The sequence below is a fragment of the Oryctolagus cuniculus genome, chromosome 10 (genome assembly GCF_051225735.1).
Source record: "Oryctolagus cuniculus isolate XC-2025 breed Fujian yellow rabbit chromosome 10, ASM5122573v1, whole genome shotgun sequence".
In the NCBI taxonomy this organism is placed as follows: Eukaryota; Metazoa; Chordata; class Mammalia; order Lagomorpha; family Leporidae; genus Oryctolagus; species Oryctolagus cuniculus.
In genome coordinates, this window is record NC_142876.1 from 19,582,615 (window position 1) to 19,607,695 (window position 25,081).

The 25,081-nt window shown below is 52.4% G+C and overlaps 1 protein-coding gene and 1 long non-coding RNA gene across 12 annotated transcripts in view; one reads left to right on the forward strand and one right to left on the reverse strand.

Annotated features, from left to right (window-relative positions):
- Positions 1-25,081, reverse strand: part of LOC100354357 (O-acyltransferase like protein) — a 57,466-nt gene that overhangs the window by 12,179 nt on the left and 20,206 nt on the right. For 2 of the 6 annotated variants that reach the window (XM_051851882.3, XM_089305052.1), the window contains exons 4-8: positions 24,599-24,740; positions 22,457-22,683; positions 14,762-14,941; positions 13,969-14,071; positions 7,192-7,293 (exon numbers count right to left, since the gene is read on the reverse strand). In XM_051851882.3, the coding sequence (XP_051707842.3) occupies positions 7,192-7,293; positions 13,969-14,071; positions 14,762-14,941; positions 22,457-22,683; positions 24,599-24,740 (754 nt within the window). The other 4 variants (XM_089305054.1, XM_089305056.1, XM_089305055.1 and 1 more) reach the window with 4 other exon arrangements.
- The window catches only part of LOC149123699 (uncharacterized), a 45,064-nt gene continuing 40,129 nt past the window's right edge, over positions 20,147-25,081 (forward strand). For 3 of the 6 annotated variants that reach the window (XR_016213951.1, XR_016213949.1, XR_016213950.1), the window contains exon 1: positions 20,157-20,689. This is a non-coding gene — a long non-coding RNA (uncharacterized LOC149123699). Of the gene's footprint in view, positions 20,690-25,081 lie in introns of all 6 variants that reach the window. The other 3 variants (XR_016213952.1, XR_016213953.1, XR_016213948.1) reach the window with 3 other exon arrangements.

Here is a 25,081-nt window from a genome sequence, read left to right on the forward strand (position 1 = left end):
TTTTTTTGTTGTTGTTGTTGTTGTTGTTTTTGTTTGTTTGTTTGGTTGGTTTTTTTTTGGACAGGCAGAGTAGACAGTGAGAGAGAGAGAGACAGAGAGAAAGGTCTTCCTTTGCCGTTGGTTCACCCTCCAATGGCCGCCGCGGCCGGCGCACCGCGCTGATCCGATGGCAGGAGCCAGGTGCTTCTCCTGGTCTCCCATGTGGGTGCAGGGCCCAAGCACTTGGGCCATCCTCCACTGCACTCCCTGGCCACAGCAGAGAGCTGGCCTGGAAGAGGGGCAACCAGGACAGAATCCGGCGCCCCGACCGGGACTAGAACCCAGTGTGCCGGTGCCGCTAGGCGGAGGATTAGCCTAGTGAGCCGCGGCACCGGCCAGCAATGCTTCTTAGGGCAATTTCATCTTTGTGTGAACAGCATAGAGAACCCTAACATGAACCTAGCGGGTACGGCCTTTGGCTCCTACGCTACAGACCCGTGCTGCTTGCTGCTCTATGGGACATTCTAGGTAAGCAGTCCCAACACCGTGGTACATGTGTGTCTGAACAGACTGTTCATACCAGCCTCGGCACAAGGAGCCCTGCACTGTGCTGTGTTACGGAGGCTACAACGTCCATCTGTGATGGGAAATTTTCAGCCCCTTCGTCTTTATGTGGGACCACGTCCCCTACGTGGTTTGTCGTTAACGAAGACAGGGTGATGCCGCAGGTGGCTGCGCGGGAGCTACTGTGTTAGAAGCTTTTGGGCTATTTCTAAACCCTGAAGTAGTCCTGTCAGCAGGCTTTGTCCCCATCTTACTGAAGAGGAGAGTGCAGGTCAGGGAAGCTGGGGTGACTTGCACGAGGTCATCCAGCCCCACAGCGGTGCTCAGATCCACATCAGTTCTTTCCACGTGGCTTCACAGGTGAAAACCAACCCCTCTCCCTCCCTCCCTTGTCTTACTGCTTCCTCTTTCCTTCAGACTCCACCTCCTTCCAAGTAGCACAGGAAACAGCCACAGGGATGATAGGAGAGGTGCACAGTGCCTGGGCTGGTGCCACCTGTGTTATGTTTTCTACTATCCATATATTTTTTTTAAAAAGATTTATTTACTTGAAAGTCAGAGATATGGGAGGGGTGGGGAGAAAGAGAGATCCTCCATCTTCTGTTTCACTCCCCAGATGGCTACACCAACCAGAGCTGGGCAAGGCCAAAGCCAGGAGCCAGGAACTTCTTCTGGGTCTATTGCATGGGTGGCAGGAGCCCAGACACTTGGGCCATGTTCTGCTGCTTTTCCTAGGCCATTAGCAGGGAGCTGGATTGGAAGTGGAGCAGCTGGGACATGAACTGGTGCCCATATGGTATGCCGACATTGCAGGCAGCAGCTTTACCCACTTCACCACAACACTGGCCCCATTAGCCACATTTTAAAAAAAAATTACGACCCATTTTAATATTTATTTAGCCCAATATATCCCAAATATGACCACTTTAGATAAGTAAACAATATAAAAATTATTTTCAAAGATTTATTTTTTTATTTGAAATGTAGCACATGGAGTGATAAGGGGAGAGAGAGAAAGAGAGGTCTTCCATCTGCTGGTTCACTCCCCAAATGGCCACATGGCCAGGGCTGGGCCAGAGCAAAGCTGGGAGTTATCCTGGTCTCCCACTTGGGTGGCAGGGGCCCACGCACCTGAGCCATCAACCACTGCCTTCCCAGGCACATTAGCAGGAAGCAGAGCAGCCAGGACTCAAGCCAGCACTCTGCTATGGGACACCTCCACCCAAGTGGCAGCTTAATCCTGAGCACCACAACACGGGCCCCCAGAAAAATGATGAACGAGCTGTTGCTTTGTTTTCTTTTTCTTTTGCTAGGCCTCCAGAGCCAGCCTATAGCTCACTCCCTGGCTGCTTACATCTGACGGCTTCCTGGACAGCGCAGGGTGTGGCCCGGAGCGGCTTAAGATTCTGGCATGGATTCTGAGTGGACCGAAGTCAGCGCCCTTTCTTCAAGGAATACGTTTTAAAATTCAGCATCGTTTTCGCTCAAGTAGGACACAGCAAGCGTCCTCAGAGCACCTCCAAACGGTAGACACATAGACCACAACTCTACTGGCAGGAATTTACCCCATAAACACACCGTGCAGGTGCACAGAAATACACGTACCAGGGGTCTTCAGAAGGGTCATGGCTAATGCATATTATTAAACAACTAGGCACAGATTCCAAAAAACACTTACACAAAGATAAACTTGCATTTTAGTGCCATATTCCCACAAATAAATGATACATTGTGTCATTGTTTAAGATGACAACAAAACCTGCGAAATCACCTCTGTGCCTGTTTTCTTTTTTTCTTTTTTTTTTTTTTTTTTTGACAGAGTGGACAGTGAAAGAGAGACAGATAGAAAGGTCTTCCTTTGCCGTTGGTTCACCCTCCAATGGCCGCCACAGCCAGCGCGCTGCAGCCGACACACCGCGCTGAACCGATGGCAGGAGCCAGGTACTTCTCCTGGTCTCCCATGGGGTGCAGGGCCCAAGCACTTGGGCCATCCTCCACTGCACTCCCTGGCCACAGCAGAGAGCTGGCCTGGAAGAGGGGCAACCGGGACAGAATCCGGCGCCCCGACAAGGACTAGAACCCGGTGTGCCGGCCCCACAGGCGGAGGATTAGCCTAGTGAGCCGCGGTGCTGGCCACTCTGTGGCTGTTAACAGTGACTGGTCAGGTACCCGGTGGTAACTTCTGGTAACTGGCAAGGTGGGCCCTTGTCTGCGAATGGAGGAGAGTCCCAGGTCGTATCATTCCCTGAAAGTCAGGTGGGAGCAGTACAGCAGAGTGCCACCTTGTGGTGCTGGTGGGCAATGCTTTTAAATACAGAGGAGGTTTGTGTAAGAACTAGCAACAGTGTCCTGTGGGAAGTGAGCCTGCGAGGTGCACCCATCATCTGAGCTATCCAGGGTGCTGCAGCACTTACTCTGTTAAGATCACCCCTGTGGATTCACCCCTAGAAGTTTGGGCTTTGGGTTTTCTTAGAACTTGCAGTAGCTCTCGTTGGCCTCCCGACTTTGGCCGCTGCTCCCTTGCAGTCTCTCCACTACCCATGGCCATGGACTTCATCACCTCTTGCTCTGTGTGTTACTCCCTGCGCAGCACAGAGCACCTGTGGTCTCTGGGGCTCTTCAAATGCAGCCCCAGTCCCCATCAGCACCTTGTGCTCTAGTTCCTCTGAGTGCGCCGATCTTTGCTTGGGACATTCCTTCCTTCCTTCCTTCCTGTCCCGATTATCCTTCCAGAGGAAGACCCGCCTCGCCTCCTTCTCCAAACCCTCGCTTTATGGCGCTCATCACCGCTGCAGACGTGTGTTAGACACTGCAACCAAATGTTGCGTATTTACCTCTTCACTGTCTACCTCGATTCATGAGAATGTAACTCCCTGCTGGAAGGCACTTCTGCTGGTTTATTAAAATGCTGGTCTTTCTTTAATTTTAAATAGGAAGGGGCAGGCACTTACAGAGGGATTAAGTCTCTGCTCTGGATACCCACATTCCACATCAGGGTGCCTGCTTCCGGCCCCAGCTCCTCCACTCCAATCCCCCCAGAGAGGCAGCAGATTCAGACTCAAGTAACTGAGGTCTCCACCACACACACGGGGACCTGGATGGAGCCCCCCCACACACACGGGGACCTGGGTGGAGACCCCCCCAAACACGGGGACCTGGATGGAGCACCACACACACACACACGGGGACCTGGATGGAGCACACACACACACACACACACGAGGACCTGGATGGAGCACCACACACACACACACACGGGGACCTGGATGGAGCCCACACACACACACACGGGGACCTGGATGGAGCCCCCACACACACACACAGGGACCTGGATGGAGCCCCCCACACACACACACGGGGACCTGGATGGAGCCCACACACACACACACACGGGGACCTGGATGGAGCCCCCCACACACACACACACACGCACACGGGGACCTGGATGGAGACCCCCCACACACACACACACGGGGACCTGGATGGAGCCCCCCCACACACACACACGGGGACCTGGATGGAGCCCACACACACACGGGGACCTGGATGGAGCCCCCCCCACACACACGGGGACCTGGATGGAGCCCCCCCCCACACACGGGGACCTGGATGGAGCCCCCACACACACACACACGGGGACCTGGATGGAGCCCACACATACACACACACACTGGGACCTGGATGGAGCCCCACACACACACACGGGGACCTGGATGGAGACCCCCCACACACACACACACGGGGACCTGGATGGAGCTCCCCCACACACACACACGGGGACCTGGATGGAACCCACACACACACACACACACACACGGGGACCTGGATGGAGCCCCCCACACACACGGGGACCTGGATGGAACCCACACACACACACACACACACGGGGACCTGGATGGAGCCCCCCACACACACACATGGGGACCTGGATGGAGCCCCCCAGCTCCTGGCTTCGGCCTGCCCAGCCCTGGCTATTGCAGACACTCGGGAAATGAACCAGCAAATGAAAGATCTCTTTGCAGTTGTGTCTTGGTCTCTCTGCCTTTCAAATAGAAGTAGAAATTGGGGTTGGCGTTGTGGCAAAATGAGTTAAGCTGTGCCTGCAATGCCAGCGTAGCCCAGACCTTTGTCTTTTAATTAGGCTTGTTTCTAACTGATTCAAGCTGTGGTAAAAACCTTCCCAAGATCAGAAAAAGAAAAGGGAGGTGTCTGTTCTGAGAATGAAATGTAGTTGTTATCTGCTTGCCTATGAATGCTTCAACTGCAGTTATCTGCTCCTGGGTAACCATGTCAGGTTCTGCTTGTTAGTACAGAGCGATGATGGTAACCCCTGCCAGACAGCAGACGTTTCAGTATGTGTATAAAAATCTATATCTGCAGTGAACTGCGTTGGCATGTGAGGTATTGTATCAATCCTGTGGCTGCCATGTAGTGTTAGAATATCCAATCAAATGTATATAGGTAAACATATAAGAGAGACAAAAAGGCTAAAACCATATATAAGGAAAAACCCTTCTTTGTTTGGGGCTCAGGATTTTGCATAAGAAATTCCACCTGTGGCCCTATGCTATCATAATAAAAGACTACGTTCTGTTAAGAGGCCTTGGTGCCTTGTCTCGGTACACAAATACTGCTGCACTGGGATCCCGTGTAAGTGCCGGTTCAAGTTCTGGCTGCTCCACTTCGAATCCAGCTCCCTACTAGTGTGCCTGGGAAAAAAACAGAAGAAGATGGCCCAAGTCCTTGGGCCCCTGCACTCACATGGGAGACCTGGAGGAAGCTCCTAGCTCTTGACTTCAGCCTGGCCCAGCCCTGGCTGAGTGATCATTTGGGGATTGAGCCAGCAGATGGAAGATCTCGTCTCTCTCTGTCTCCCTCTCTCCCTGTCTCTCTGTAACTCTGCCTCTCAAATAAATAAAAAATAAATATTTAAAAAAGTGAAAATTTTAAAAATGAATAAAACACTGAATCCCCAGGGGTTGACATGTTATGGGCTCTCAGTGAGTTCAGAAGGTGTGAGCGAGCGAATGATTTTGCCCCGTGTCCTTTTATACTAGTAACTCGTAAGCTGGTAGCAACAGCGTCTTCTAGCATGCATGAGAGCATCCACATGGCCAGAAGCTGACTGTTTTGTCGCCTTACTGAGGGTGAGGTCAGACTGCGGAGGGGTTGTGGCCATCCTGTACCAGTTCTCAACAAAGTTGTGTCCACTGTGAACTCCCTCTCTTCTTAGCAACCACTCTCATCTGCTGCTGTTCCAGAGTTTCCAAGAATGCCCCCATCATCACCATGTTGCCCAGGTCAGAAAACTCATTGGTTCTGGACTTTCTCACTGTCCCCACTGCCAGTCACCAGCCCCAAAACCCTGCTTTCCTGCCCAGATTATACAAAAGTTGATACTCTGGGGTCCTTGCCTCCACCTTGCCCCCCAAGTCCTCACCAGCACCTCACTCCCACCCCGTGTTCCTTCTGCCACCCCACTGTTCCATGTGCCTGGAAAACCACTTCTCACTCCTCAGTCCCAGCCTCCTCTTTCCCCAGAAGTAGGTTTCCAGGAAGGCCCTGCCATGCCTTGGATCCTTCACCCCCGCCCCTGACTAACCCATCTGAGCATTTAGCACCATGAGGATTTGCCCTCTCCTCAGAAAACCTTGGGGAAGAACAGGCTGCCTACCCCAGTCCTTGACCCCCAAAATGTTGAAAGAATGAAAATATGTCCTTCCCAGGAGAATGGCTAGGTTTGACAGAGCTTAGAAGAAACCATAAAGAACATGGGAAAGAAATAAAAAAAGACCCATTCCTTGGCTTATCCTCATCCTTAACCTATTAGAGGAAAAGGTGAAAGGTAAACAACAGGTTGAGGGCCAAGGTCAAGCGCTTTTCAAGTCCATTACATAAGAGCAGTCTATGAAGTAAGCGCCACTGTGTACTTTATTCTCACAGAGATGAGAGGCTCAAGCACAGAGATGCTGTGACACTGAATGTCCCGCAGCTGTTAGTGACGGAGCCAGCACGCAAACGCAGCAGAGGACAGAGTCCCCTCTTGCCAGCTCCATTTTCCTAGCCCCAAAGATTGTTTCCACAGGCCTCTTCCCACTCTGTGACCACATGGGCTAACAAGGAGTGACCACCGTTTAGCAAATGGATAAACCGAAGGGTTGGATTACAGGAGTGGAAGTTGCCTTTTCTCCATTAACGTTGACTGTCGTCTTCCATCCCTGCTAACCCTGCTAGTGCTGACGCCATATCCTGCCCCAGCACTGGAATTTCAGCTTCACCCACCCACACATTTCTAAAGGAGACGCCAGCTCCTCTCCTGATTTACAGGACCCAGTTACTACTAATTTTCTGGCAAACAACTTCTGTTGAACATAAATTTCATGGAAATCTGACAGTGTATTTATTGTAATCTACTTCTCATCAGCTGAGTAGTAAAGATGTTTTTCCCAGTGGAAGCCACCAATTTTCATGCTGTTGGTCATAATAGAATTTTAACCATTTTAAATTGGCAAAAGTTTGCTGTATTTAAGAGAGAAAACTATTTCAATTTATTTTTCTTCAGAAGTTCTTTCAAAATAGGGTTAAAGCGTGAAAAAACAAATAATTGCATAGCAATAATAAATTGAGAAATTATAAAAATAAACCTACCTTATAAGGCGATTGAAAAAGTATCTGAGTATGACCTTGGGTGTTATTCCTTTGTCTGAATTCTCTTGCATCTTTAGAAATGACCTTGCACTTAGCCAACCACTAAGAAAACAAAAAGTAAAGTCACAGGAATTACTTGTCAATCATGTAGTTCATTGGCTGATCAATTTGGTTGTCCCAATCATGGTAGAGTAAGTTATGCTATAGAAGCAAAGCACCCCCAAGTCTTAAAACACTAGCATTGTTCCTGCTTGTGCTACATGCCATGGCCAGTCACCTCAGTCTCAGCGTCTTCCTCACTATAAGACCTGGGCTGACAGAGGGGCTGCTGTCTGAAAGCCCAGCAGTGATCACAGCAGAGGGCAAGGGAGTTCTGGGGAGGAGGGGTTCAAACGAACAATTAAGTACCCCAGCCCGAAACTGATGTGTTTAAAGCTCTTTCTATGAGTGTTTAAAGAGCTTAACATAATGGCCATACAAGGTACCACGTGCTGGTTAGCGATGGGGGTGTGGCCCACCCAGCCACAAGGGCAGCCGGAAAGTGGAATGTTGCCAAGTGCCTGGAGGACGGAGAGCCAGAAATGTCTGCCCAACAATGCTAACGACTACCAGGTGCTCTTGTAAATCATGTCAAAGCCTTCCGTTTCTCTGGTGCCCCTTCCTTTTCTAAGTACTTTCATGTCTCCACAAATGTTTGTTGAGTGAATGACTGAGTAGATGAATAAGCAGTCCTATTAGGTAAAAGAGAAATCTTACGGCTGCTTCCCTAGCAGGGAAAGTGAGACCCAGAGGTCAGCAGGGGGTTTCCCAGGACACCAGATGGAATTCTTAGCCAACAGATCCTGACGGCTGATTCATTACCCAGAATGTTCGGCTACAGAAATTGAGGTCATGCCTTTGAGTTTCAGCTTGACGGTAAGCAAGTCTTTTGACGTTTGTAGCAATGATGCTGGTGGGTGTATCCCCAAGGAGCAAATGTATTTCCTATTGCAAAACAAGACTGTGTGTTGGGAGGGACTTGGAAGGGGTCCCAAAGGCTGGATGATGTCTTTGCTCTCTGCCTCTAGATCTCCTTTTGAAGAGAGGCAAGTTGGATCCATGATAATGGGGACAGCACTTACTGTATAAGAGGTGGAAGTAGGGCAGCCGATGCTGACTCCTAATTTCAGGAAAGGGTGAACTGGGATACTCCTTTCTCTTCAGTGTGACTGGCTCCCCCTCTGCCAGCATGGCTGCTAAAAGCCTGGGTTTCATTCTGTGCAGAGACACCCCCCTCCCAACCTTCAGAAAGACAGGGCATCGAGAAAGAGCAACAGTGAAGCAGCTGTGAACAAGGGCTGGCACCCCAGCGCCTGAGCAGACTGAGAAAGGGAAAATCATGAGTGTGGAAGTGTGAGGTCAGACAAGAGGCAGAAAAGGGTTCCAACATCGTCACCTACTGGTTCTTCCACACAATGCTGAGACCGCTGTGGTTTTACCGTGTAAGTATCGGTGACACGGTGGCGAAAGCGTGGTTCTCATGTGGAACAAACTATAGGTGGACTACGCCTTACCCCAAATGATGACAGCCAGGAGTGCTTCAGATTTCAGATTTTAGGCTTTTTTGGGTTTTGGAACCTGTGCCTATATACACATGAGATGTCTTAGGAATGGGACCCTGAGTGTACCTATGAAGTTAATTTGTTTCATATACACATTATACACACAGTCTGAAGGTATTTCGCATAGTATTTTCACTGTACCTGTGTTTTTTTTTCTTTTTTAATTTTTTGACAGGCAGAGTGGATATTGAGAGAGAGAGACAGAGAGAAAGGTCTTCCTTTGCCGTGGTTCACCCTCCAATGGCCGCCGCGGCCGGCGCGCTGTGGCCGGCGCACCGCGCTGATCCGAAGGCAGGAGCCAGGTACTTCTCCTGGTCTCCCATGGGGTGCAGGGCCCAAGCACTTGGGCCATCCTCCACTGCACTCCCTGGCCACAGTAGAGAGCTGGCCTGGAAGACGGGCAACCGGGACAGAATCCGGCACCCTGACCGGGACTAGAACCCGGTGTGCCGGCGCCGCAAGGCGGAGGATTAGCCTAGTGAGCCGCGGCACCGGCTACTGTACCTGTGTTTTGACTATAACCAACCTATGAGGTGAGGGTGGAAGTTTCCAGACGTGGTGTTACGTCAGCACTCAGTAAGGTTCAGATTTTAGAACATTTTGGATTTCAGATCTCAGAAGCCCCATGTATAGACGTAAAGTCTGATTCTGTCCTCTCTAGCTGTAGAGACGTAAGCAAATTATCTCCTCTCTAAATGTCAAATTTCTCATCTGTAAAATGGGGGCGGTATTGGTGCCAGCTTGGTGGGCTTGTGGTGAGAATCACAGGGGGTAAAAGATTTCAAGCTCATAGCATGGTGGCAATAATAAATATTACTGGTAGGAATAGTTCATACTCAAAGGAAATTTTTAAATAAAAGAATGTGTGTAACTCCCAAAGGAGTAAAATAATAACAACAACAACAATAATAATAATAATAACTGAAGGAAACACAGAGAAATGGATAGAAACCGGGGTAAAGAGGAAAGGAGTGTGTTTCTTTGCCTCTATGCTGACCTCAGACTGCCCGGCTTCCTCTGCCTCTGCCCCCTAAGCCCCCCCAGCCCCGCTCACACCAGCTTCTCGGCCTCAGGCGTCAGTATAACCTGGAGCACTTGTGACAGCCCAGTCACCGGTCCCCACCCTCAGTCTAGTTCAGTGGCTGCAGCGTGGGGCCAGAGAATTTGCGTTGCTAACATCACAACGCCCTCAGAAGGGACCGCGTTCAGAACCCGGTTCGTGGCACTCCCTGGTCTCAGACCTCCCCAGACATAGTATGTGTGGTCCTTATGTATTTTCAGTATGTTGGACGTTCAGTGTTTGTGCAGTCCTGCCCTGTATTGTGGATATCTCAGGCCTGACCAATGGCCTTCTTGTCATCTCCAATTCCCACTGGTGGCCCAGCGATGACCAGTGGCCTCCGTCCCTTCCTCCTGGCCTCCAAGTGGCAGATTTCCCAGGCCCCACACTTCGCTTTGGCTTTGGCCCCAGCCATCCTGATCTGTCCCTGCCATCCCGCTCCCAGGGCTTGGAACTCCGCCCCACCCTGCATGTGGTGCCTTCTCTACCTTGTTCTTGACCCTCCCCTTGCAGGGAGCAGGGCCCTGGTCTTTGCTGCCCTGTGGGCAGAGCTCCCCAACTTCCAGGGGCTACCCGGGCCCCCGAGTTTGTACCTCACCTGCCTGGCCACACCCAGAGGTGCCCTCTCAGAAAGCTGGGTGTCCCGTGGTGCCTGTAGCACTGCTGGCTTTGGCACCAGCTGTGCACTCTGACCCCTACCTGTCTGAGCTACTCTGTTGTCACCTTGGCCACCTCCCAGCATGACCTGCTGCTCCCATGGTGGGTCTCTGCACCCTACCTTCTCAGCAATACCACAAGGAACTCTCACAGCAGAGCCTTGAGATAAAACCAGGAGTCATCCCCATCAACAACAATACACTGAGTGCTGGGCATTGGCCAGCCCCACTCTAGGCCCAGGTGACACAGAGGCACACACGATGGAAAACAGTCCTGCTTGACGTTCCATCATCGACAGACACACAAGCAACCAGTTCATCAAATGTGGCATCCGTAGCATGTCAGGCAAAGAGAAAAAAATAAATAGGTCCAGGAAGATGAAGCAGAGACTGCTGGGTAGGTTCAGGGTAGGTTCATTGTAGGTAGTTGGACCATGAAGGCCCGGCTGTGTAGGCCCTCGAGGAGAAGAGGGACCCAGGATAGCAGGGAGGAGAGGGACCCAGGATAGCAGGGAGGAGAGGGACCCAGGATAGCAGGGAGGAGAGGGTTGCAGGAAGCGCACGGTGATTCACGTCCCCTTCCTACTGCTCTGCCAGCTTGGGACTGCTCTTTCCTAACCCAAAGGCTTACCCACCTTCGAATTGCATAGCCTTATACAAACTGTTTAATGGGAGCTCTTATGAAAACGTGGCTCTGCGGCTGCTGTCGGCCATGAACAGCACCCGTTAGCTTGTCCCGTTCTTTCCCATCATTCCCAACACACTGCAGATGTGTCGTGAATGCCTTTCCTTTAACCGGCCCCCTCTGTGCCCCGTAAACTGTGCAGCGCCACTCCGTTTCTTTTCCCCTTACACGCTAAATGTTGGTGCCCACATGCCCCGTCTTCTCCCCTCCTTCACCAAAAGGCCTCCAGTTGAGAAATCCAATGATTCTCTCTTCACACGTTCAGCTCATAGGTGCTGCGCCCCATTGGCCACACCCATCCTCCTTGAGCAGCTAGCTCTCTTCTCCTGGTCCTTATGGGGTCTTCCTGTGCCCACCATTTAATTTTTTTTTTTTTTTGACAGGCAGAGTGGACAGTGAGAGAGAGAGAGAGAAAGGTCTTCCTTTGCTGTTGGTTCACCCTCCAATGGCCACCAAGGCTGGCGCGCTGCGGCCGGCACACCGCGCTGATCCGATGGCAGGAGCCAGGTGCTTCTCCTGGTCTCTCATGGGGTGCAGGGCCCAAGGACTTGGGCCATCCTCCACTGCACTCCCTGGCCACAGCAGAGAGCTGGCCTGAAAGAGGGGCAACCGAGACAGAATCGGCACCCCAACCAGGAATAGAACCCGGTGTGCTGGCGCTGCAAGGCGGAGGATTAGCCTAGTGAGCCACGGCGCCAGCCACCATTTAATGTTACTCACTTCCCAACTCCTCTGTGGGCTCCCCTCCCCTTCCCAGCACCTAAAGCTTGGAAGGCACAAGTCCTGGTATTCAGTTCCAGTCTGCCGTCCCTCCTAGAGGGATCAGATTGAACACCATGGTTTTAAATGCTGCCTCTCTGCCAGAGACCCCAAAACTCCCATCTCCAACCTTGAGCTTTCCCCTTAATAGCCAGCTGGTCCGCTGACAGCTTGATGGGACCCCTACAGGGCCCTTTCATCTTCATACGTCCAAAATAGACACTGGACCTCCCCTCTGCACCCTGCGTCCTCGCCACTCTTTCCCATCACAGTGAATGCCACCACCATCTCCTCCCGCTGAGACTGAAACCTAAAAATGGTTCCAATTCCTCCCTCTTTTTCACACTTCACATCTGAACCAGCCACAAGTCTGACAGTTCCACCTGTAAAGCGTATCCCGAGTGCCACCTTCTCTCTCTATCCCAGCCGCCAACCGACCCCCAGCTTAGCTTGTCTCAAATTGAGCAAAGTCTCCTGCTTCCGTACCTGTCCTCATGAGGTCTATTATTCACACAGCAGCCAGAGCGACAGTGTTTAAAATAAGTGAGAGCATGCTACTTTCCACGTTAAACCAGCCCAGTGACTTCCGGTGCCTCCAGGACTCTTCCCCGGCCCTGCGCTCTCTGCCTCTCCCCTCTTCTCCCTCGCAGCCACCGGGCTGCAGCGACCTTTCTCCTCCCTGCACGAGGCTCCCTGACTCTTGCCTTCGCACTAGTTGATCCCTCTGCCCGAAACTTTCTTCTCCCAGCTTTCCCCAGGGCTGGTTCCTTCCTGCGGTTCTATTTCCTTCCTGAGATTTATCCGACTGTGTCTTGTTTATTGACCGCTAAGGGCCTGGCCTCTGCACGAGCATCCCTGCCGACGGAAGTTTGCTCCATCGATGTATCCTTAAGGCATAGGACGAGGCCTGGCATGAAAGCATTCAGGAACAGGTGGCTGGATGGCTGCATGCGTTCCGTCCGCTGTTGCCATCTTTCTATGAAGGAAGGGATATTTTGCCCCAAAGATGTAGACAGGACAGTACAGTGGCCAACACAGTGGGTGCTGGAGCGTGGCTGGCTGGGTGCGGATCCCAGGGCCACCACCAGGACGATGCCCTCAGTCTCAACTTCCTGGTCTTTACATGAGGGCTCTGTGGTCTGTCTGTGCAGTGAGTGGAACACTTGTCAGCCATACAAAGGTATGGAATGCCGATCCATGTTACAAATGGCCGAACCTCAGAAAGGTCGCACCAAATGAAAGAAGCCAGGCACCACGGCCGCTTGTCATGTTTCCACTGCCATGAACTGTCTAGAATGGGTGCATCCAGAGAGGCAAGAAGCAGACTGTGGCTTCCAAGAACTATGGGGGATAGGGCCTGGGAGTGACTGCTTGACGAGCATCAGGTTTGCCTTGGGCTGACGAAGGTGTTCAGGAATAAGACAGAGGTGGCCATGCGACACTGTGAATGTACTAAATGCGCTTCCAGGGCTTACTTTTATGTTATGTGGATTTCACCTCATTTTAAAAAAAGAAGTGGGGCCTTTAACAGTGACCCCTACTGCACAGGGATGTCACAAGGAGTAAATGAAAAGTACCTAGCACACAGGCTGGTGTTTCTCAAGTAATTCAGACATGTTAGCTCTTAATCGTTAATTTAAATAAACATAGCCTTATGAAATACCACGCCGCTTTCTTAATTTTTCACATTTCACTGGAATGAGAATTGGAAACTTCATCAGACATCTTGTCTATGGATTGAAATTTTGAGAACCCTAAAAATAAACAGTTTGTATAAGTAAGATCAACTTTTGTAAAAGACCCATTTTGTAAGCCGACCTAACTCACTTATTAAACAGAGATACAGTAGAGGGTAGCCTGTGACAACCACACTGTGTCGAATGGGACAGAAGCCTAGTGAGTGAATGCGGGCCGTTTGGCTTTTCTCACTGAAGTGAGCACACAAGCGCACAACACAGGCGCACAGACAAGTGCACAAATCCCAAAACAAACAACAAGACAGCCTGACCTCCTTACCTGATCAGGAAAAACGAATCAACCCCGAGATAGAACGGGCCGCTGCGAGAGTAGAGGTGCAGTGGGTTTTGAAGCACCCTCGTCCTCCATTCAAGCACATTATCTGTAGTAGACAGAAAGAAGAAAAAGGCGCGACTTTGTTTAATAGCAGCAAGTCGTGTGATCTCGCCCTCCAGAAAACGCTGAAGGTGCATGGTGGTATGTGCCAGGGCTTCAAAACCCAGTGTAACTCTCTCAAGGGGAGAACTTAGATCGGAAATAAGAGGTGGAGACTGGGGTCCCTAACTGTGGCTTTGTGCTGTCCTGGGCCTCTCTCCGGGACATTCCCTCAACACTGACATCTGCTGAGAGGCCGCCACCGCTGTTGATGGGAGGCTTCAGGCTGCGGCGCCAGGGAGAAGGCCGGGACCCACTGAGTCCTAACCAGCCTTACCCGCACGCTGTGGTTCTCTACGTCTGCCTGCTCTTCAGGGAGAAAAACAAACGTTAGCTTATGGCCTCATGAAGCCTAATGAGAAGCAATCCAGCTCCTTGGACGATGCAAATACAGCACTCAGGGCTCCCTGCTCACCCGGCAGCCGCTGCCTGACTGGTACCCAGGAGGAGTTAAGCCAGCGGACACTAGACTGGAAACCCCACCCAGAGGAGGTTCTGGGCTGCCTTTCTAACAGGAAGAAGGCTCTGGCAGGGAGGCGCCGGCCTCCATCCCGCGGCCCCACGTGACTGTACCCCCGGGAGGGTCTGTGCTCCCTCCCTGCCTTCTCCCAGAGCCGAGGCTTGTCAGCTTTCGCACCCAAAGAGAGCCACGCGGTCATCTGGCTGGCGTGTCCCGAGATGATCCAGAGTAGACTGGAGACGCGGATGCCGTCCAGGACGGGGCAGGTGCCTCCTGGCGCCCTCGCAGTCCGGATGGCCTGCACGGTCTGCTGCCAGGAGAAGCACTGCAGGGCACGGCCCATGGCTCCTAGGAACCCTGGGCAAGAACAGGGGCGTTAGTGTCGCCCCGAGAGCCCCCAACAGGAGCCGGCGCCCACCCACACACTGCCCCCCAACAGGAGCCGGCGCCCACCCACACACTGCCCCCCAACAGGAGCCGGCACCCACCCACGCACTGCTCCCCAACAGGAGCCGGCACCCACCCACGCACTGCCCACAACAGGAGCCAGCGCCCACCCACACACTGCCCCCCAACAGGAGCCGGCACCCACCCACGCACTGCCCACAACAGGAGCCGGCGCCCACCCACGCACTGCCCCCCAACAGGAGCCGGCGCCCACCCACACACACTGCCCCCCAACAGGAGCCGGCGCCCACCCACGCACTGCCCCCCAACAGGAGCCGGCGCCCACCCACACACACTGCCCCCCAACAGGAGCCGGCGCCCACCCACGCACTGCCCCCCAACAGGAGCCGGCGCCCACCCACGCACTGCCCCCAACAGGAGCCGGCGCCCACCCACGCACTGCCCCCCAACAGGAGCCGGTGCCCACCCACGCACTGCCCACAACAGGAGCCAGCACCACACCGCCCCAGTGATCTTGGCCATGCGTCAGAGCTCTCAGCCTGCCCTGGCCAGCTCAACCCCTGAACTATGGGGAGTTTTCATTTGGTCTCCCTTCCTGCAATCTGGACTTTCCCTAACAGACATGGCTGAGGTCGGTGCCTAATGCAGAATACTCTTCCCAAGCTCAGGTCCCACAGTGCCAACCTCTGACCCTCGTCCTCTTTTGCCCAGGGTCAGAGAGGTGAATGTGGACATCAGTCAGAAGCCGTCTGGTCCATAAGCCGCGTGTCCCCGGAAATGCCATCCGTGGGCATTTGAACCACTTACAGATCCCTAAGGTAGCAGGTGGCTCTGCGACCTGTGCTGTGGGTCCCATCAGACACTCCTGGCTCTGGATCTGGCTGACATGCGTTAACCCTGTGACTTCTGACAAGTGGATGAACTTCTCTGTGTCCAGCGTGCATACCCACGTGATGGGAATCAACGTGGATCTTGTGACGATCGGTGGAGTATCAGGAAGTGTCGCTCCCCGTCTTCGTGGAGGAACGACACAGGACCCTGCGTTGTTCTTTCGTCTGCTCGGCCCTCCCCGGGTTTGCTGCTGGTTCTTCCCAGGTTGGCTACTGACCCTTCCACCTCCGTGGAAGGGCGGTTCCCCCTGCCACATTCCCCACTTCCGCGGGGGAGCGGCACACCGCCGGCTGGCTCTCTCGGGGGCTGCACAGGTGTTCCCCTTAGATGTTCCTGGGGCATGCCGTCTCTCTCCTCCTTTATAGTCCTCTTCCACCAATCCCAACTCTGCTACCCACACGCCGAGTACGCTGCTCTCCTCCAATCAGGAGCAGGTCCCACAGTCTATTGGTTGAACTGGAGGCATCTGTGTAGAAGCTGTTTCCTCCTCTCCCAGCGCCATATTGTGGGAGAGCAGATGCATAGAATAAGTCTTAATTCCAGTAACTTAGTCTAGTCCGAGTTGCTCCCCAAAAGGAAGACCCAGTGAGGAGATGTCTGTCATCGCTCTGAACAGAAAACCACCCAGATGCAGCACACCGGAGATCACAGCTCCACCACTAGTCACGGCCGCTGACTTCATCAGAAGGTTCATCTCTTCGTCTGAATGTGCTCCCTTTAGTGTGCAGTTGAACTTGACTTATCCTGAGTGGCTGGAGTTGTGAAACACGGGACTTGAACTCCAGCTGGCTTTGCGAAACATTTTCCCTGGACAGAGCTCAGCACCTTAAACGCTCTGTACCAGTTACAGCCCTTGCAGAATGAAAACCTATTTACAAAAGAGAGCTGGCTTAGCCCAAGCTCTGGTGCTCTAAATCAATTTCTTAAATTGAAGAATTTAATAGCCTAGCATTTTGAAGTTCCAGCCCCAAAGAGTTTTTCCACGTGAGTCACTCCTGGGGAGTGTGTCTGCTTGAAGGCACCTCACTCACTCATTTAGAAGGATTTCGCGCTCACCAGGAATTGGCAACGAATTTGGCAAAATCAGCATTTTCCCACACCTAATGCACCTAGCTCCTGCCCAGTTTCCTGAGAAGCCACGTGGGGCCATGTAGAGACACAGGCCCTGGATTCTGCCGGGTTCCGTGGAATTCTGTCATGTCCCTGAGCCTCTGTTTTCTCGTCTTCAAAGCAGGCAAAGCTTCCTGAAGCGTTACTGTGAGAATTCTAGAACAATGTCAAGCATCTAGCACAATGCCTGCCTATGCAAATAAGTGCCAGGTATATTTTTAATTTCAAAATCGATGATTTATATACTTTCAGTTATACATAATAAGCAATATTTAGCTTTACAATAAAAATCCCACATTTCAAGTTTAAGGAAAAAATATTTGTTTATAAAGCAGTTACAGAGCAAAGTTAGAGAGACAGAGATCTGCCATCCGGATTCACTTCCCAAATGGCGCAGCAGCTGGGCTGGGCTAGGCCAAGGCCAGGAGCCAGGAGCTTCAGCGGGGTCTCTCACATGGGTGCCAGGGGCCCAAGTACATGGCCATCTCCCACTGCTTTCTCAGGGGCTTCAGAAGGGATTTGGACTGGAAGTGGAACAGCCAGGGCTTGAACCAGCGCCCGTGTGGGATGCCAGCACTATAGGCAGAGACTTAACCTGCTACATGACAGCAGTGGCCCCACACTTCAGATTTTAAAAATGCTGTAAAAATGTGGACATTTAAAAAAAAAAGCTGAATATCCTTACAGCACAGATTTATCCCTTAAATACATTTTGAAAGATGTTTTGAAAAGATTTTAAAAACTGACTAAAAATAAGTTCCAGATGACAACGCTTAAACATCTCCTCCTCTTTGACACATCATGACTCCGCAGTGACAAGCATTGAACAGATCAAATACGGCATTTTTTCCGGTATACAGAATGGCCAAGCTGGCACTGGCACTGTTTTGGAGACATTTGAATGTTCTTTTCCACACGCTTCTGATTTTCGACGTAGAAGACTGGCATTTAGTTGATACGTCCCTTGCATCAAGGTCATTGATAAGAACTCCACGTGCAGCATGTGGCCAGTCCCTTCCTACGCCACTGAAGGGCAGCATGCAAGGTGACCACGAGAGACAAAAGCATAATAGCTGTTGCAAGCAATCTTGTTTCCAGCATCTCCTCAGTGGCTTCATGGGTCCCATTAAAAAGCACACAGTGGCTACCGCCGCCAGATTTCCAAGGGTATAAAATGCGGCAAAGAGCTTTATGCCACCCGCAAGACACAGCAATCCAGTTACGAGGGCAGGAAAGAGAACGCCAGAGGCGAAGCGCGTGACAGACCATTCCAATTTGGTGTTAAATGCTGGGAGGAGGCGTCCAGCCCCTGACCAGCCAGGCCCTGCTCATGTAGTCCTGGCTGCTGGGAACCCCCCAGAGCTTCTCCACGGCCTACGCCCGTGCCCACCGCAAGACCTGGAACCCAAACTCACCCCAGCACAGTTTTTCCCCATGGAAGTCCTGCTCATCGGTGAACGTCCCCACCAGTGGTTTATCAAATCTGAAACGAAGTGGCGGTAGGGGAGACAGCTGAGTAGCATTGTGCTCATTTGTGCCTGGAAGGTGTTAGACCCCCAGGGCCATGGATGGGGAGGACCAGGTGGAGGCCGGTGGCCACTGCTTCCCGTAGTGAGGTCCCCGGGACGGGCAGCTTCAGCCCTACCGGGGGCTGGCTGGACATGCGCATTGCCCTGAGCCAGGGGCTTTGGGTTGGGGCCCAGCACCCTGTGCTGTGACAAGCCTCCGGGTAGTTCCGATGCGCACAGTGGGAGAAGCGCTGAGTGCGACCGTGCTTTAAAAAAATCTTGCGAGCCGGCGCCGTGGCTCAATAGGCTAATCCTCCACCTTGCGGCGCCGGCACACCGGGTTCTAGTCCCGGTTGGGGCGCCGGATTCTGTCCCGGTTGCCCCTCTTCCAGGCCAGCTCTCTGCTATGGCCAGGGAGTGCAGTGGAGGATGGCCCAGGTGCTTGGGCCCTGCACCCCATGGGAGACCAGGAAAAGCACCTGGATCCTGGCTCCTGCCATCGGATCAGCACGGTGCGCCGGCTGCAGCGGCGGCCATTGGAGGGTGAACCAACGGCAAAAGGAAGACCTTTCTCTCTCTGTCTCTCTCTCTCACTGTCCACTCTGCCTGTCAAAAATTAAAAAAAAAAAAAAAAAAAAAAAGTAGAAAAAAAAAAAAAATCTTGCAACCCATCTGAATGTTGTGTTATTGCTGTGAGCCACTTTCAGCAACAGACCACAAAGGATGAGCTCTGACGTCCAGGGCCTGCAGCCCATCGCTGCTCACTTCATGGCAATCTCGTAAGGGCGGCCACGTGGCACAGGGGTGACACTCCACTGGGGTCACCCGCATCCCTTGTCAGGGCACCTGGGTTCCCGTCCTGCCCCCACTTCCCACTCCAGCTTCCTGCTGTGGCACACCCTGGGAGGTAGCAGCTGGTGCCTCGAATAGCTGGGTCCCTGTCACTCATGTGGGAGACCCAGAGTTCCTGGCTCCTGGCTTTGGCTTGGCCCAGCCCCAGCTGGTGCTGGCATTTGGGGAACGAAACAGCAGATGGGAGGTCTTTCTCCTTCCCCCACCCCCTCGCTTCCCCTGTCTGCCTTTCAAGTAAAATATAAGCACATAGAGAAAATCTGTTGAGGAGAAATAATTCTCATTCTCCACAGTCACTCATGTTTCCCACCTAAATATCGACAGAAAGGCTCATGTCAGAAAACCACCCTGGCTGGCACCGTGGCTCACTAGGCTAATCCTCTGCCTGCAGCGCCAGTACCCTGGGTTCAAGTCCCGGTTGGGGCACCGGATTCTGTCCCGGTTGCCCCTCTTCCAGGCCAGCTCTCTGCTGTGACCCGGGAGGGCAGTGGAGGATGGCCCAGGTACTTGGGCCCTGCACCTGCATGGGAGACTGGGAGAAAGCACCCGGCTCCTGGCTTCAGATCGGCGCAGCGCTGTCTGTGGCGGCCATTAGGGGAGTGAGCCAACGGAAGGATAGACCTTTCTCTCTCTCTCTCTCTCTCTCAAAAAAAAAAAAAAAAAGAAAGAAAGAAAGAAAAAGAAAACCACCCTAAGTAAATGCTGCAGTTACTTGTGCAGGATAAAGAATCGAGACCAGAAAGCCCATCTTGGCTGTAAACTTCTAGAAGGTACAGTAGTGCTGTGTTGATTTGACTTGCTTGTGAATGTAAAAAGAATGAGGAAAAAAGGCTGAGCCCTGCTGTCCCTCCTCGATTTCCAGTCCTCCCAGAGTGTGGTATTTTACCCCTGTTGGTATTAACTACCAAAAAAAAAAATTGCTATGGCAACAGGACAAGAACAACCCCCATTTTGAGACCACTGTTAAATATAACAGCTGGAAAAGGAGTGTAACCTCGGGGTTCCCGTCACAGGGGGTGCTCATTTTAGATCGGGAACCTAACATTTCCATACCAGGTGTGTCTGCCCTAAATCCGGTGATCTGACCTTAAAATGCAGGCCTACGCAAGCTGGCCAGCCACAGATGAAAGCAATGGTGAATTCGAGTGATTGTGAGCTCCCGGCCACTCTGACCGAAGCCCGCGGCATGGCCTTGGGGCCCACCAGCCCTGCTACTTGTCAGCAGGGTCCACAAGCAAGAGGTCTTACAGATGAAAGCCCCCTGCTCTTTCTCCCTCTCCCCCACCCCCACTTCCCTGAAGAGGATGAGGACAAGGAGAATGAAGTTTAAGAGGAGGTGAGTGTGTATTATCTCATTTAATTCCTTCCATAAATCCCACTTTCCACGTGTGGAAACTGAGGCTCACACAGCTCAGCAGCCGAGGTCAGAGTTAGCGATCAAAGCAGGTCCGACTGGGGATTCTCAGTGTGTGCCCTCTCTGCCACGCCGACCATGACCATGGGTGTCTGAGGGTGGCCGGGGCGCCGACCAAGGTCTGGAACCACATCACGTGAGAAGTGCTGACGGGTTTCTGAGACTCGGCAGAGGCCACTGGACCCGTCCTCGAAACCTGACTGGAACGCACACACAGAGCGGGTGTTTTCCAGGGCCGTGGGTGGAAATGGCACGGCAGCGGGGACTGGCCTTCGTTCGGCAGCCTAACGGTTAACGTTGCCTTCATGGGTGGGTCTAAGGGCCAGCGCCATTGCTAGAGTCACCTGTGACTCTGGGAAGGAGACGGCCCCGGGGCCCTTCTGTGGCTCGCTTTTCTTGTTGGTGAGGTTTTTGGTTGGTGTGGCCCATTTTGGTTTGTGCCCTAAAATCTGAATAGGACCTGAGAAAATCATCGCATGCTGGACATCCACCCTGAAGCCACTTTCTCGCGTGTTCATGTTCTTGTCTGGGCACTAAACTTTCTGAAAAGTTTTGTTCCCTTAGCTGGAGTCAGGAGGGACATTTATGTAGCTTTGCGAAAATCATTCCCCATGCCCTGAGGTCCTGTGCGTCACCAGACTCTTCTTGTGCGAGATGCGGACATAAGGGCACTTCAAAAAGTTTGTGGAAAAGAGAACTGAAAGATCAAGTTCATTTGGGGCGAGGGGCAGGGGGCATGGGGCATGGGCAGGCATTGGCCTTGTGGTTAAGAAGCTGCTTGGGACTCTTGCATCCTGTGTCAGGGTGCCAGGTTCGAGTCCTGGTTCCCCTCCCTATTCCACTTCCTGCTTGATGGCTTCCCAGTTGATGGCTCAGCTAGTTGGGTTCCTCGCCCAGCCCCAGGTGTTGCAGGCACTTGGGAAGTAAACCAGTAGATGGAAGATCTCTCTGTATACTTCCCCCTCTCTCTCCCTTTCCCCCTCCCCTTCCCCCAGTCCACCCCAACGCCTCTCTTGCCTACCCCTGTCCCCGCCCCATCTCTCAGATAAATATATAACTTTCAAAAGATAAGTCTGTTTTGGTGCTAAAACTTTGAGATCCAGGCATAGTTTTCTGCACCATGTGAACTTTCCGAAGGCTCTTATGCCCCGTGTGTGCCTCGCATGCAGGCAGGTGGAGGTGAAGGTCACGCCCTTGACTCCTCAGTCAGACCCAGCACAGTGTGGCGCAGGGACTTCCAGCCTCTCACTGTGCACGCTGCTGGGCTGGGTGTCTCTCCTGCGCTGAGGAGTTCGTGTTGCGGAATCGCTCCCCTGGCTCCAGTGTGTATGCGAATCGCTGACCTCGATGATGGCGGACACGTCTCTGAACTGCGTGTGTCACTGTGACAGTGAAAGCACACGGAGTGATCGTGGAGATTCAGGGAGAGTGCCTGCAGCGAAACCCTTGCTGCATTCTGCCCTCGTCTATGATGAGCACAGAAACACACTGGGTTGTTACACTGAAGAAATAAACAGCACTTTTAGTGGCCTCGCTTTGCCCCAACAGGCACGGAAAACCCACATTCAGAAGCTGTTGCATTCCCAGCAATCCAGCCCTGTAGGAAGTCTTTTCCAGCTGTGCACTTGTTTATTTCCCCTCTTGGTGGTGGTGGTGGTGGGGGGGTCTTAGTTTCATTAAAATACCTACTTTTTCCTCTGCTTGGGGCTCCTGCTGGTAAGAGAGGGGGCAACCCATCAGCCTCTCCAATTTTGTTTCTTTGCTCCTCGCTCTCCAGCTCTCTCAAAGGCAGACTCCCGTAGGTGGTAGAAGGGGCTCCATGGACTGACAGTGTCCCAGGGGCTGACCCCCAGGCGCTGGCTGCCACGAAGAGGGTTCCAGCCAGAGGGAGGGCGAGGCCCAGCAGCACAACGAACCTGCAGGGAGAAGACGCGTGGCAGCCAGGCCTCACCTCTGTGACGCCAAAGAAAGACGCAGGGAGAATAGTCCCGTGAAAAACAGAACCACTGAACGCTGATATAAGCAGATATTTAGGGCGGGCACTTGGCATAGTGGTTAAGACTCCACCTGAGAAACCTGCGTCCCCTACCAACCAGAGAGCCTGGGTTTGAGTCCTGGTTCTAGCTTCCTGCTAGTGAGTACCCTAGGAGGCAGCGGATGACAGCCCAAATACTGGAGTCCCTGCCACCCTCGTGGGACACTCGCACTGAGTTCCAGGCTCCTGGCCTTGACCTGGCCCAGCCCTGGCTGTTGCAGGCATTTGGAAAGTGAACCAGTGGATGACAGATCTCTCTTTCCCTCCCTCTCTCTCTCTTTCCCTCCCTCTCTCTCTCTTTACCTCCCTCTCCCTTTCCCTCTCCCTCCCTCTGTCTCTCTCTCTCTCTGCCTTTCAAATAACAACCTATATTTAATAATTTTATTAGTGGTAAATGATGTTCTGGGAATAAAAATCATGAAAAAAATTACAAAGGAAATTATTTCACTTGATTCCATATTATAACTGTAAGAAATACATAAATAAAGAGCAACCAAAACAAGACATTGTTCACAAGTGATGTGACTAAGGACCCCTATATCTCATATCTAATGCAGTCACACACCCCTGGAGACAGGCATACATGCGATACCAGTGCCGTTATGCAGTTTTGTCCTGGAGCTAACACAGAGTGTGCTTACACCAATCCAGGAGGTGGATGGCCCTGGCTCGATGTGGCCTCTTGGTGCAATCAAGAGGCATGGTAGGGCCAGCACTGTGGTGTAGCGGATAAAGCCTGCAGCACTGGCATTCCATACGGGCGCCAGTTTGAGTCCCGCTGCTCCACTTCCAATCCAGCTCTCTGCTATGACCTGGGAAGCACCCGGCTCTGGCCTCTGTGGCCTGTTTGGGAAGTGAACCAGCTGCAGCCCTGTGGGAGACGCAGAGCCTCAAGTACAGGCAGTTCTTGGGTGGTCACAGGACTTGAGGAACAGGAATATTTAGGGACAACAAGTTCCTGAACCCCAATCCCAATTGGTGTGGCTGGCTTCCTTCTTGAACACTGTTTTTTTTGTTGTTGTTGTTTGTTTGTTTTTCTTTAAGATTGTATTACAAACAGAGAGAAAGAGAGAGAGGGAGAGGTGTTCCATTTGCTGGTTCACTCCTCAAATGGCCACAAGGGCTGGGGCTGAGCTGATTCGAAGGCAGGAGCCAGGGGCTTCTTCTGGGTCCCCCACACTGGTTCACAGGCCCAAACACTTGGGCCATCTTTTCCTTTCCCAGGGCATGGCAGAGAGCTGGATGGTTTGTGGAGCAGCCAGGACTCAAACCAGCACCCATATGGGATGCAGGCTTTGCTTTGGCCTACTACGCCACAGGGCTGGCCACGCCCTGAGCCCTTTGCATTGCCTTGTTGGTGGGTCAATGTGATCTCCCTGTGTCTAGTTAATCCCAGCTTCTGTAACAAAATACTGTAGTTCAAGCAGCTGATAAGCCACAGAAATCAGAGGCGAGGAAGTCCAAGATCAAAGCGCCGGCAGAGACGCTGTTGTGAGAGCCCACTTCGGAGCCTTGGGGCCAGTTTCCTCATGGTGGAAGGGGCTAGGGAGCCTTCTGGGGTCCCTTTTATGTCACCTGATCATCTCCCAAGGATCCTGCCCCCTAATATCAGCCCGTTGGGGGTGCGGTTTCAGCATACGAATGTGGGAGGGCATGCAATGTGGTACAGTCGGGCAGCATGACCAGCCTCAGCCAGTGAATGAAAATACCGGGCTGGGTGCAGCTGGGAGAGGGACTTGCTGCACCAGCCTCCACAGCCAGCATCCCACCCGGGCACCTCGGGTGCCTGTACTTACAGACACACGGCAGCGAACAGGTCCAGGGGGAACTTGCCAGCAGCACATCTGGCCACACCGCCACCAGGCGAGGAGGAAGGATTTGTTGTAAACAGAGAGAGGGAAGGGGCCAGAAACGATGTGTTTCTGAATCTTAAAATATCTACCGAGAGAGAGAGAGAAAAAAAAGATTCCATTAATACTTGATATTGCAATAAGGCTGCGTATGTCTCCAAGTGCATTCATTTCTGTTATTCCAGAATAAAACCTTAATATTAGAGAGGGCAGGGGGCTTTTACTACATGGTCAGCCCTCTGTGTCTAGGGGCTCCAACCCTGAACTGAGCACGTCCTGACTTTTTCTCCTTGTCATTATTCCCCAAACAACACAGTTTATCAGCCCCTTACATTTCTTAGGTGTAAGTAATCTGGTGAGGATTTAAGGTACTCGGGGGCAATGCTTAGATTGTAGGGAAACTGTGCCATTTTGTATGAGGGATGTGCA